General features: G+C 38.3%; 1 protein-coding gene across 3 annotated transcripts in view; it reads right to left on the bottom strand.

The window, feature by feature from the left end:
• Positions 1 to 13769, bottom strand: part of wwox (WW domain containing oxidoreductase) — a 286614-nt gene that overhangs the window by 185479 nt on the left and 87366 nt on the right. For 2 of the 3 annotated variants that reach the window (XM_048159581.1, XM_048159578.1), the window contains exon 8: positions 8845 to 9109. In XM_048159581.1, the coding sequence (XP_048015538.1) occupies positions 8845 to 9109 (265 nt within the window). Of the gene's footprint in view, positions 1 to 7222; positions 7451 to 8844; positions 9110 to 13769 lie in introns of those variants that run through there. The other variant, XM_048159579.1, reaches the window with a different exon arrangement.

Genomic DNA, 13769 nt, shown 5'->3' with positions numbered 1-13769 from the left:
AATAGGATTGAGTTGAGACACACATGTCAATACAAGCAAATGGGATTGTGTGCTTTTAGGTCTCAGATTGTCTTGCAGACTCATAATAGGTAATGCGGGGGGAGGTGAGAGAGATGGAGAGAGAATGGAGTAGCATCAAGCCAACATATTGCCCAATTAAATTAAAGATTAAAGTCTATTCAAGGTCTGATGTTCAGTTCCAACCAGAACCTTATGCAGGACAAGGCGTTGTGCTGTTTACATGCACAGTTCACAGTCTGCTGCTCTGAACCTACTGTCCCCATGTTGGATTCGATTTAAGTGCAGAAGGGCTGCAAAAGAACATTTCTGTGTGATGTAATGTGTGCCAGGCCGCTTGTCAGGGTTCATCTGGACTTGTGGACTGGCTTGAAAACAAGGTTCTAGGGTATGGTTCATATGAAAGCAATATGACAGAAGTTAAGCACTATTGATGATGAATTGATGACTAGTTTTATTTTATTTGCTGCTTGCCTTATGTGGCTGACACTGCCGTTCTGTAGAAGCAAATGGACAAAAGCATGAAAGGAGACCTGCGGGTCCCAAAAGGTTGCGATTGAACTTTGGTTCGGACAAAGCAATCCAAGAGTAAAAACTGCCAAAAAGATAGCATGTTTCGAGTCTTGTTAGAACCTAAATCAACTCTTCAGCTCATTAACCTCTTGACGCTCACTTTTCCCACCTCAGGCTTGACGTCACTTTGCTTACCATAGTATACATTTACTATATAGAGCACTGTCTAAAAATATTGAGAATGATAAATTATACAGAATTTGAAAGGTTTATTGTCAATCTATGGTGTCTGTTTTATGATATAGATGCTCCAGAAACAGTAACATTGTAATTTGTGTCGTAGTGCAAATGACAACACACAAAATCCAAACGGGACTTCATACCTTTGTTAGGCCATCCTTAAAAATATTCTTGTTTGCCGTAACCCGACCGACCCTGTCAATTTCGGACCGACTCAAATTTTTATTTTTTTTTGCTTTAAGTCCGACCGACTTGCCGGTTGTAAATTTGCATTAAGACCGACCAATTTTTTTTTTTTTACTCTTCAAACAACTAATACAAAAGCAATAAAATAATATTAATTATATTTTAGTAAGTATTGTAAATATATAAATAGCCTAGGCCTACATACAAACGAAGGCTACGTTCTTTCTTTTAAATAAAAACCCGTGACGTCATCTATGTTTACACGTGTTAACGGATGTCACACTATGGCCGGTGCGTTCGCTTCGTCTCAACCTGTTGAGAGACGAGACGTGCTGACAGATAAAATAATTACATGATTGTGATAGCCTACGTATATTTGTCTGATTTCTTCAAGCCGTCGTATTTACCATGTTTACTATGGTAATAGCGCGCATAGTCTTGGTGATCAGAATCCACATCGGATCACAAACATAAGTTATTTAAAACACTTGCTGCTGCCTGTAAGTGAGTTTTGAGCTAAAATGATTTTAAAAGTCTTTAATGCTGGTGTTAGCTGGTAACCTACATGTAATCATCGGCGCCTCCGTCTCCACACACAGATAAACTCCGCCTTTGTTCGTAACCACTCCCTCCTCAAGCCCGAGCTGGCCCGCTTTGGACCAAGGTATTCGGCGGGCCGAAAAACCCGGGCCGTTGGCCCCGAGGAAGCCCCGATGAGGCACGATCAAGCCCCCGGAAGTGACAGTGGAAACACGGCTGCGCCCGAAGGCACGGGTTGAAAGACCCAGTCAGTGACGTCACAATATGCTAATTTGTTTAAATTCATACCTACGTAATCACCATCACCAAAATTGTACTTTTTTTTTTTTACATTGAAACTTGAAAAAAAATATATAGACCTATTATATATAGACTTTTTTTTTACTGTTACTGCAAACCAAAATATTTTTAAGGATGGCCTTATCAAATAGCGATTGCGAGATAAATCCAATCTGTCACACTTGGCAGATGTCCATGATAAGCGTCCGTTGAAAAACATCCAACAGCACTTTCTGTCCACAGAAGCATTAAATCCATGAAATATTGATAAATATTGTCCAGTGTTTACGTCATATTTCTCTTGAACGATTGGCTCTCCATCATCGTTCTTCAATATATTATGCAATCTGAGCACAGTTTATGTTGTAAAACTGTATACGATCGTATATATATTTTTTTTTTTTTAAATAGTGCAGCAATTTTACTTATAATTTCCAAGGAGTGCCGTCGGATTTTGTGGATTTTGTCTTGAGAGGCATATTCTCCAGCTATTGTCACTATAGTAAATCAGAGGTGGTTTTATGATTAGGTACAGCTGTCTGGACCATTCAGAAATCAGATCTTGTCTGTCTAGCTTTCGCAGGCATCTTTATTAATAACTTTTAATGATAAAAAGATGTTATGCAAAAAAACATTTTCATTCCATTATACTTTAGCTTGTCTTACTTTTTTTTAATCCTGAATCTTTGAGAATAAAGCTCAATTCGTCTTCTTTCAAATAATACCACAACAATGCTCATACTCCAAAGGGTTTAAGAAAGACAACCATTTGAGTTCAAGCATGTCATTTCCCTGTTTTGGGCTCAAAAGAGGTTAACACTGTAAAAAGTAATAAGCTCTATCTACCCAATAAAATTGTGGCAACAGATTACACGCAAAATTATTGATTAAATTCAACATATAAGAATTGAGTTAGAATTAATCAAATGAATTCCTTAAAAGTCAACAATATAAAATGTGTAAAATGATCAAAGTACATTACAAAAACCACAAACTGACATAAAAGTAATGAGTCAAAGTGCCCAACCAAATGAAATACCGATCACCATAATGATGACCAAACATTTTCAATAAAATCAACATCAACATCTAAACCTCCGTTAATTCTTGTGTTTCTCTTTCCTTCAGTGATTTTGCTTGTTATCATCAGGTGTCTTCAATGTTGGCAATAAAAAAATAAAGAGTTCTTAATTCATCTTTGACGTCTGTCTGTTATTCAGATATTTTTGTTTAAATTTTACTTCAGTTTTTCTTGTTTTAAATGGTTGACATTGAATCAATTAATTTGATTAATTCTTAATTCTATGTGTTGAATTTAATTAATAATATTGCTTGTAATCTGTTGCCAAAATTTTATGGAGTAGATATAGCGCATCAGGGGCCAGTTCCATAAACATAGCCATTATGACCACTAGACTGAACAACTAGCAATTAACCAAGGGGTAATCGGTCTTACCGGCCACTGAAATGGACCGGCCAGATAAAGGACTGTTTGGATGCCTCCGGGATCCCTGATCTAGATACAAACCCTTGAAGAAGAGGAGGGATATTGTCCAGATATAACCACAGGGAGAGAGTGGATAGAGTGGCCATCAGATGTATTTGATATACTAGTGGATCGTTGTAGGGCGAGAACTCCAGTAGAATCAGAGACAGCACAGATGACGCCTGCAGCCCATAGTGGAAAACATTCCGACAGGCTGAGTGAACTGGCTCTCTTCTCAACCTGCAGGTCCTAATCACCAATTATGAGCCCATTAGGGCTCCTGGCAGCTCATTGTGTCCCGCCGCAGCGGAAGGGGATCTGGGTGTAGACCTCTGCCCCACTTCGCTCCGCTCCACTGAGCGCCTGTCAGCCCCGGTTGCGGCACTGCCGTGATAGGACCCGTGTACCGGCAGATAACAACACCTGACCTTACAACCGGTTACCGGGGGACGCTCGCCACTCCGACAGGGCTCAGCGCAGCGCGACAGCGGTGGGGATAAATCTGAGCAGCTCGGGGTGACGAGACTTCATTAAAGAAGAGCAAGAGAGAATGGGTAATGCCTCTGTAGTGTACTAATAGAAGCAGAGCCCTCGTTAGCCGAGCGTGAGGAAAGATCCATCAACAGCATCTCCTCCTTTCGCTTGGCTTACAAGAGGACTGAGAGCGAGTGAGATTTAGACTCCCATAAGGAAACAGTGGCAGCAGTCTCACAGCAGGCTGGTTAAATTATCTCACAGGTGAGAGGCGAGACACTTGCCAATGCACAGAGGAACTTGTTAAAGTCCCCCTTTTAGAGCAAACCGCCGGCTAATGTACGACTATTGGGCCATGGTCAAAAGTTCAGCCCCTGCATATGTAAAAAGGTAGCGGAGCGCCCGAGGCAGAATCCTGGGGAAAATAATTGCGCTAAACTGCTGAAAACGCGCAGTCAGATGGCGGACTGGATCCCAATGAAGTGATTTTGAGGAGGGCGGGCATGACGGGGGGAAGGTGGGGTGCTGATTGGGTGGCTGTGATTTTCCCAGCAGCTTCATGTCCCAAAGCATCAAGCAGCTATTAGATGCCACAATACCCAACCGTCTAAGAAATGTCAAACCAAACATGCTAAAACAGCTGTTTGACTACACAAATGAAAAGGTTACAGAGGCTTCAGGGACGCATGGTACTTCATATAAAACCACACAGGAAGTATCAAAAATGACCTTTTTCGACATTGAGAACACACTTAAAGCATTTCTGTTCTAAACAAAATGCTTGTGAAATATTTGCTTATGGAAATGAATCTCTGGGGAATTCTTGGATTTGGATTTCTCATAACATCAATTATTATGTTTTGTCGTTTCTAAACCTATTTCGACGAGTCGTTATATGAAATGCAATGCCGCTACAATAAATATCCTACAGTATTATCCTACAGTAAATATTTTTCACATCAAAACAATTCACACAGAGTTCAATGGCAGATTTGTCAAATATGTGTTTGAACGATGTTGCTTCCTAATAAATCAGGACAATGAATCACATTAGTGACATGGAGAATGTTCTTTTTTTTTTTTTTGTAATGGAAAAAGTGCAAAAAACCCACATACTGTTGTAGTATGCAAATCTTTATAATTATTTGTAGTTTCGGTCAAAAAACACTCCACTAGAACACAATAGACAACTTTTATATCGATCTGAAGTGCATTGTGATCTGCAACATTTTTATGCTGAATCAATAGCAGATCGAGTTAGAGTCATTATTGTGAGGCAGACGTAATAACAATAAATAGGGCAGCACGATTTCGTAAAAGAAAGAAAAAAAACTAAAAGACTTAAAATTGCAATTGCCTTTATCACTGTATAAAATACTATAAAATAATATATTTTCTGACTAAAGTCAGATCACAAAAGGAAGTTATTTCAAACACTCGACTTACATTATAAAGTGAGTAAAGTAAAAATATGTCATTAAATGTTTTCTTCTGTTGGACAACAGGCTTGTAACCCATTACCAATTCTTATTGCACTGGAACAATAACGTGGAACAAAATTTTAGAAACCTAAAATACACTCAAACACCCACAACACCACAAACATTTAAAAAGTATGTTGATGCTTATTGTTATTTGTTACAGAATATTTACTGTTGTTCAGTAATGTATATTATCAATTTTTTGTCAAAAGCCATTTAATGGTTGACAAACACACCATTGCACACTAAGCATACTAACAAAACAAAATTTGAAAACAAATCATACAGACGTTTCAGTTAAAGATGTAAATGTTTTAAGTTGCATTTGTCTAATAAAGAAGTACTTCAATACCAGTTGTCTGTTGTTTCTTCCACTCATTGTAATGTATAACTAAACTGATTAGTGCCTTTGGTATTTTAAAGTTCAAGAACTAAAAATTATCAATTTAAATTTACTTAAATTTACAATTGGGAAAACAAAACTTTTATGGTAGAAATAACTTTCATTATATTATCGCATTTTCGATTTTATTTTGGTTAATTGTGCAGCCCTATTAATAACAATGATACTAATATTAATAATTGAAGTTGATTAAAAATTGTAATACTAAAATCCTATCCTCTGTGGGAAGTTTAATCAATGGAATGATGCATTTTTATCCTTACAGGCTCTCTGACAGGACGCCCGTATGCCAGGAAAGATCAGTACCGTCGTTCCGCTCAGCACAAGAGACCACTTGATTATCATGAGGAGAAAATGACTTCACTCTTATCAAAGCTAAACACTTCTGAAGATCAGCATGGGCTAATGTTCAACTGCAGGCCATCAAGAGAGCAAGAGAGACGAATGGCGGATCATATGTACAGATTATAGATGAAGACAGTCGTGTGAGTTTAAGTCAGATATCAGTCCTGCCTCTTACCCATTGAATTTTTATTAACTCAGCAAAACTGAAAATTATCTACAAATTACAAGATCAGATGATGATACTCGGTTTCATGAATTACACTGAAACATCCTTATTAACATCAATATTTTTTTTTAATCTGAGATATTATGAAAACAAAATGATTAACAAAATTATTATTATTATTATTATTATTAAATAGTTTGGTTTTATGAAGGCTTATCTTACATTACCATACAGTAATTTGTGATGTTTGATGTATCTATGCATCAAACTATTAAGAAACGCTAAAGTAAATGGAAGTGTCCCACTCAGATGCAATAAAACAGCAAAATAAGAGGTTTTATTTTAGATTTGCGCAGTTATAAATCACCTACAGCTTCTGGAGAAGACAAAGGCATTTTACTGCGCTTGGGTGTAATATCGTTCCAGGCTCTTCCTGTCAACATTATGCAGAGCTTTGCAACCTTGAACAATTTCCCAGCATCCCATATGAGACTGCAAGCAATTAAAACGATACCATCTTCATAGCCTCATAACCAATAAATAAAGTAACAGCTCTGTTTTGTGTTAAGTTCACTAATATCTGAGGGGGTTCAGGAAAGGGAGAGAGAGGAACATCAACACCTTGCCAAGAATTGGGTTTTTCCTGTGTTAAGTGTCCGGGGGTCTTTATTTAATAAAGAGAGAAAATCATTACTACATTAATTGAAGATAAAGAAATAACAATTAAAAACGAAATAACATAATAATAATAATAACAATAATTATTATTAATAATAGAAAGGCACAATTAAAAGCACAAATAATTTGATAACCAAAATGTATAGAGATTTTTCATACTGTACACTGATGTCTTGATTCCTAAATCAACTTGCAACATTTAAAATGAGCGACTTTAGTTTTTAGTGTTTTTATTTATAATATAATAATATATCATGGTCATAATATAATATAATATAATATAATATAATATAATATAATCAATCTGCTTATGCTAAATATTTTATATTTATTATAATATATACATTAATATTATTGAAATCATTGGAATATTGCATAATCATTTGTGATTTGTTGCCTTGCAAACACTGGTATTTTCTACTGGAAATGCAAATACAGTACAATTTAAGGTCTAAAATTTCATAAATATTGTGCTTCTTGTTTACATGTTTAAAACTAATCAAGGTTTCTTCAACTGACAAAAGCACAAGGGGGGAAAAAAATACTCAAATTAACCAATTACAGTTCAGAAACGGCAGCACACTTTCCATGCAAACAGGATGTCTTGATCCACATCAACGTCCATCAAACATGACTGACAGCTGGAGAAATGAGCGATTCTGAGTTATGACTGGGCTGTGCGCATAAACTTATGACATATTCATACCCATCTCTTTAATACTTAATCAGCTCAGTTGAAATACTCAACACTACATCAAAATCTGCCTTCAGAGTTTTCAACCAAAATTAAAACAAAGACTACATCAAATGCATTGTGTGGCCTAAAGCATATCAGAAGCGGAAGGAAATGCTTCAGGTGCGAGACAGGCAGATACTTTATGATTTATGAGGATGTTGAATTTTATAGTTTGTCTCTGTAAGTGTATGTGACTCGCCTCTTCGGGCTAAAACGGCTGAGAGTTGCCTACAGGAAGAGCTGCCCGCCTGATTTATGCGGCACTGGGGTATACGAGCAGCGTTACGGCAGCGTCACACACACACACACACACACAATTCTTGCTAAAGAACCTAAAAACATGCTAGTGAAACTTTCTTGGATCACCACCACTGTATCTCCAAAATTCACACAAGTAACAGCAGGTTACAAACTGGTTCAAATGGGAAAAAGGGCATCTCAGTCACCAAGTCGTATATGCATATTTGTTCTTCAGCCAGCTAGCATTTCAAGGTTTCATGAGATCCTAATGAAATGCTGTTCCCAAAGGTTGGCAGCACAGTTAACCTCACTTTGGTCACATTTACAGGCAGCATTGCATGTATCATTTCAGAAAAGCAATTCCAGAAATCACTGCGACACGCTCAGTGGAAAGAAGTCGAGTAAAACTTAAATATATTTAAATGCAAAAAATATATTCAATAATAATTATGGATGCACAATATATTGTTACCATCATGGTTGTTTGCCAATATTAGATTGACTGATTTATTTATTTACACAAATAATTCAAAAACACTGTTAAATGTATTTGTATTTTTTTTTTGTGTGTTTTAATTTATTTAAACAAAATGGTATATAGTTTTAAAATGAGACATTTATTGGCTATCGCATATAACAGCATGTTTGCGTGCTAATTGTTAACATTCTAAAACTGTGGTTCAAAGAATTTCAGCTAAAAACTAAAAACAACTAATGTCAAAACCTTGCATGTTTTCTATTCCACTGCCCACCGCTTTGTGTTTTTAAATGCAAACAAAAAAAAGCATTGTGTAAACAACCTTTTCGGGTGTTGCGTTAGCTCAGCATAGCATAGTAAGACACTAACGTCAACCTCTATTGGAATTAGCTGTACATCAAGTACTTTTACTGTCACAAGAAGACAGCTGGTTTGTGTGTCATGTGCTTTTGCTGCCTACGAATGAATGTTCAAAATCAGTGCACATTTTGTTGATGCTGAAAAGGTAGCTGCTTAAAAACTCAGGAACATACTCAATCCTCACACTGCATCAAGGAGAAAAATAAATCTCTTGTTCTTACCATAGACTTGGTGAAGGGTCGTGCAAAGGTGAAGAGCAGGGTCATGAGCCACCAGCTGCGGTGGATGGAAGTATACATCATATTCCCAGGATGCAGTGCGTTACAGGTGATGCCGAAGGGAGACATGCGGCGGTGCAGCTCGTTGGAGAAGAGGATGTTGCAGAGTTTGGCACGGTTGTAGGCCAGCATTGACCAGTACTCCTTCTGCGGAGGTGAAAGCAGGTTAAGGTCCACCTTTCCACACGTGTCCACCAGATCAGTGAACCTTCAGAAGGAAAGAATGAGCAATAAACATAAAAATGAAACTAGAATTAAAAAGACACATTTAAAAGATACACTTCTCCACTGTGTGGTATAACTCGGCTCAGCACGGCAGGACTCGGTTCGGCCTGGCTCGCTTTACTTTCGGTTTGCTTTTCCACTGCGGTTTAGTACCGCTTCAAAAGTGGCTGGGATTATAGACTGATCATATAGTTGCTCCGCCTCTACTGCTGTGAATCCGCTCGTCTGCTGACCAGTCATTTTTTTTTTTTAAGTTTTGTGCAACAGTCGTTTAAAGCAAGTCATTTAAAAAAAACTGTGTTGGCTGTTATGGACTATTGTAGCTACTATTGTAAAATGTAAAACTATTGTAAAACGTAGCGGGTTTGGAGTCTCGTGTTTCAAATCCAATGACGCTGTAGTGACGATTCTTTCTGACCAATCAGTGATCTGCAGTGTTTACATATCACACTTAGTATCGGTACGGCTCGCTTGGATCCTCAACCGAGGTGGTACTATTTAAGTGAGCCATACTGTGCTGTATCAAGCCGTACCATGCAGTGGAAAAGCGCCAAAAAGTGAGCCGTACCGAGCAGTACTACGCAGTGGAAAAGTGCCATACAGTGGGTACGGAAAGTATTCAGACCCCCTTAAAATTTTCACTCTTTGTTATATTGCAGCCATTTGCTAAAATCATTTAAGTTCATTTTTTTCCTCATTAATGTACACACAGCACCCCATATTGACAGAAAAACACAGAATTGTTGACATTTTTGCAGATTTATTAAAAAAGAAAAACTGAAATATCACATGGTCCTAAGTATTCAGACCCTTTGCTGTGACACTCATATATTTAACTCAGGTGCTGTCCATTTCTTCTGATCATCCTTGAGATGGTTCTACACCTTTATTTGAGTCCAGCTGTGTTTGATTATACTGATTGGACTTGATTAGGAAAGCCACACACCTGTCTATATAAGACCTTACAGCTCACAGTGCATGTCAGAGCAAATGAGAATTATGAGGTCAAAGGAACTGCCTGAAGAGCTCAGAGACAGAATTGTGGCAAGGCACAGATCTGGCCAAGGTTACAAAAAAATTTCTGCTGCACTTAAGGTTCCTAAGAGCACAGTGGCCTCCATAATCCTTAAATTGAAGATGTTTGGGATGACCAGAACTCTTCCTAGAGCTGGCCATCTGGCCAAACTGAGCTATCGGGGGAGAAGAGCCTTGGTGAGAGAGGTAAAGAAGAACCCAAAGATCACTGTGGCTGAGCTCCAGAGATGCAGTCGGGAGATGGAAGAAAGTTGTAGAAAGTCAACCATCACTGCAGCCCTCCACCAGTCGGGGCTTTATGGCAGAGTGGCCAACGGAAGCCTCTCCTCAGTGCAAGACACATGAAAGCCCGCATGGAGTTTGCCGAAGGTTTACCTTCCAACAAGACAATGACCCTAAGCACACAGCTAAAATAACGAAGGAGTGGCTTCACAACAACTCCGTGACTGTTCTTGAATGGCCCAGCCAGAGCCCTGACTTAAACCCAATTGAGCATCTCTGGAGAGACCTAAAAATGTCTGTCCACCACGTTTACCATCCAACCTGACAGAACTGGAGAGGATCTGCAAAGAGGAATGGCAGAGGATCCCCAAATGTTGCATCTTTCCCAAAAAGACTCATGGCTGTATTAGATCAAAAGGGTGCTTCTACTAAATACTGAGCAAAGGGTCTGAATACTTAGGACCATATGATATTTCAGTTTTTCTTTTTTAATAAATCTGCAAAAATCAACAATTCTGTGTTTTTCTGTCAATATGGGGTGCTGTGTGTCCATTAATGAGGAAAAAAAATGAACTTAAATGATTTTAGCAAATGGTTGCAATATAACAAAGAGTGAAAAATTTAAGGAGGTCTGAATACTTTCCGTACCCACTGTATATGAACAAAAGCATTGGGACACACCTCTTGAATATTGAATTCAGGTGCCACAGGCCCACTGCCACAGGCATAAAAAAAATCAAGTACCTAGCCACGTAGTCTACATTTACAAACATTTGTCTCAACAGAGTCATTTCGAAGAGCTCAGTGAATTCAAGCATGATACTGTGATAGGATGCCACCTTGCAGTAAGTCAGTTAGTGAAATTTCATCCCTGTTAGATATTCCACTCTCAACTGTAAGTGGTGTTATTGGAAAGTGGAAGCATTTAGGAACAGCAGCAACTCATCCACGAAGCAGAAGACCACGTAGAGTCACCAAATGAACCGGTCACTGAGTGCTGAGGTGCATGGTGTGTAAAGTCACCAATGCTCTGCTAAATCCATAGCTGAACCTCCACTGGCATTAATATCAGCACAAAAACTGTGCTGCAGGAGCTTCACTAAGTGGGTTTCCATGGTCAAGCAGCTGTGCGAAAGCCTCATATCACCAAGTGCATTACCAAGCATGGGATGGATTGGTGTATAGCACGCCGCCACTGGACTCTGAAGCAATGGAAATGTGTTCTGTGGAGTGAAGAATCAGTCTGGCAAGCCTGATGGGTGAGTCTGGGTTTGATGGTCCCTTATTTCCAATGAAGGGAAACCTTAATTCTACAGCATACCAAGACATTTTGAACAATGAACAGTTTGTGGAAGGCCTTTTCTATTCTAGCATGACTGTACCCCAGTGCACAAAGCAAGGTCCATCAGGACATGGTTGGATAAGTTTGGTGTGGAAGATCTTGACTGGCCAGCACAGAGCCCTGACCTCAACCCCATCCAACACCGTTGGGATGAACAGGAACAGAGATTGTGAGCCAGGACTTCTCATCCAAAATCAGTGCCTGACCTCACAAATGCTCTGGATGGCAAAAATTCCCAAAGAAACACTCCAAATCTTGTGGATAGCCTTCCCAGAAGAGAAGAAGCTGTTATAGCTGCAAAAGGGGAACCATACTAATGTCTATGTATCCTATGTATGGTATCGTTACAGTCTCTGTAGGTGTAAAGGTCAGGTCTCCTAATACTTTTGTCCATAGTATGTAGTTTGAGAAATTTCTCTTTGTTTGTTTTGTTTGTTGTGTCTTGACTACTTTTGTGTTTTGTGTCTTGATTTTTTATTGTTTTGTTTTGTGTTTTGCATCTTGAATAGTTTTGTTTTTAATTGTTTGCCTTTTTGTTGATTGTTTTATGTGTTTGTCTTGTGTTGTGCTTTGTCTTGATTATTTATGTGTTTTGTCATTTGTCTTGCATTGGTTTTGGTGTCTTGTTTCTTGTTTAGTTTAGCTGAAAAAAAAGTCTACAGTCACACTGACATTCTTCAAAATATGATTTTTCGTATTCCACAAAAGAAAAAAAGACATACAGTCAACACAGGTTTGGAATGACAAGAAGGTAAATTAATAACAAAATTTTCATTTTGGGATGAACAAAAAAAGAATTAATGTAAATGGTCAATACTGAACAAGTGGACAAAACAGATTTCATGTTAACTAAAGTCTGACTAGTCGAGGGAATAACCTCCAGAACGTGAGCGATGGAGAAATGAACTAAATGAGCTTTGGCAGGCCAGGTCTGGCTTAATGCAAATCAAAGCTACGACATGACGTTCTTTAATTGGCTCTGACTAAGCTGTTAAACGCCAGATGTTTGACAAGGCCCCTGAACACAAGGCGTTGTATTTTCTCGATGTGTCCTTGTGTGTGTGTAAACAACAGTCCCAAGAAACTGCAGTGAAATGAATTGTCCCTCCCCTAGTGCGGATCAGAGTGTGTTCTGGCGCCCACAATTGCATTCGGTGTTTACCTCTTAATTATGTGCTTTACATAACAACCAATCAAAACGTCACGTTCACTGTATGACAAGCTCAGTGCGGCCTGTGTTGCTGTTTGACACGTTACATCTCTGCTTGGGTAAACAACAACATCTGCGGGCATAGCATCGTTACAAACACTAAAGGTGTGAACTGTGGGAGTGGGAAACTATTTAAAAAGGAATAGCTCATCCAAAAAAAAAAAAAAAAAAAAAAAAACACTTTTCTTTCCCAAAGAATGAAATTACCAAAGTCTCTCAAGCTCAGGGATTTTTTTTTTTTTTTTTTTAAGTATCATAACAGTAGTTCAATTTGACTGCTAAGTATGAACATTACAAGATTTTCAGTCATTATTCACTAAAAATCATTCTCTCTTTATCAGTTGGGGTCAATTATGTCAAAACTTTCGCAACACTACATCAACTATTTTTAAATGGTCCAATCTTTCCATCATTCTCATTTGTACATGTGCATATTTTAACTTGGGTGTGATTACAAAAAAGCAAATGGTGTCGAAGATGTCACACATTCTGTGACTACAGAGAGACTACAAGTTTGAATAAGCACTGATGTGAATGAGATTAAAAAGCAATGGCAGAGGACAACATTTTAAGAGATCACTAAATTAAATGTAGATCTGTTCCTCTGATTCATATGGATTCAGACTTGGAATATGGAGCACTAGTTGACTTTAATGCTCTGCCATGACTTTTTAAGTCTGACAACGACTAGTCGCTGATCATGTGATTCTGACACCAACAACATGGCCACCTTGCAGAATACTTCTATACTGTTCTGACTTAAAGGGTTAGTTCAGCCAAAAATAAAATTAATGTCATTAATTACTCAGAGAAAGCAATGTATTTACCACATTC

The sequence above is a fragment of the Megalobrama amblycephala genome, linkage group LG15 (assembly GCF_018812025.1).
Source record: "Megalobrama amblycephala isolate DHTTF-2021 linkage group LG15, ASM1881202v1, whole genome shotgun sequence".
NCBI classification, from domain to species: Eukaryota; Metazoa; Chordata; class Actinopteri; order Cypriniformes; family Xenocyprididae; genus Megalobrama; species Megalobrama amblycephala.
The sequence above is the reverse complement of the archived record's forward strand: the minus strand, read 5'-3'. Positions and strand labels throughout refer to the sequence as shown.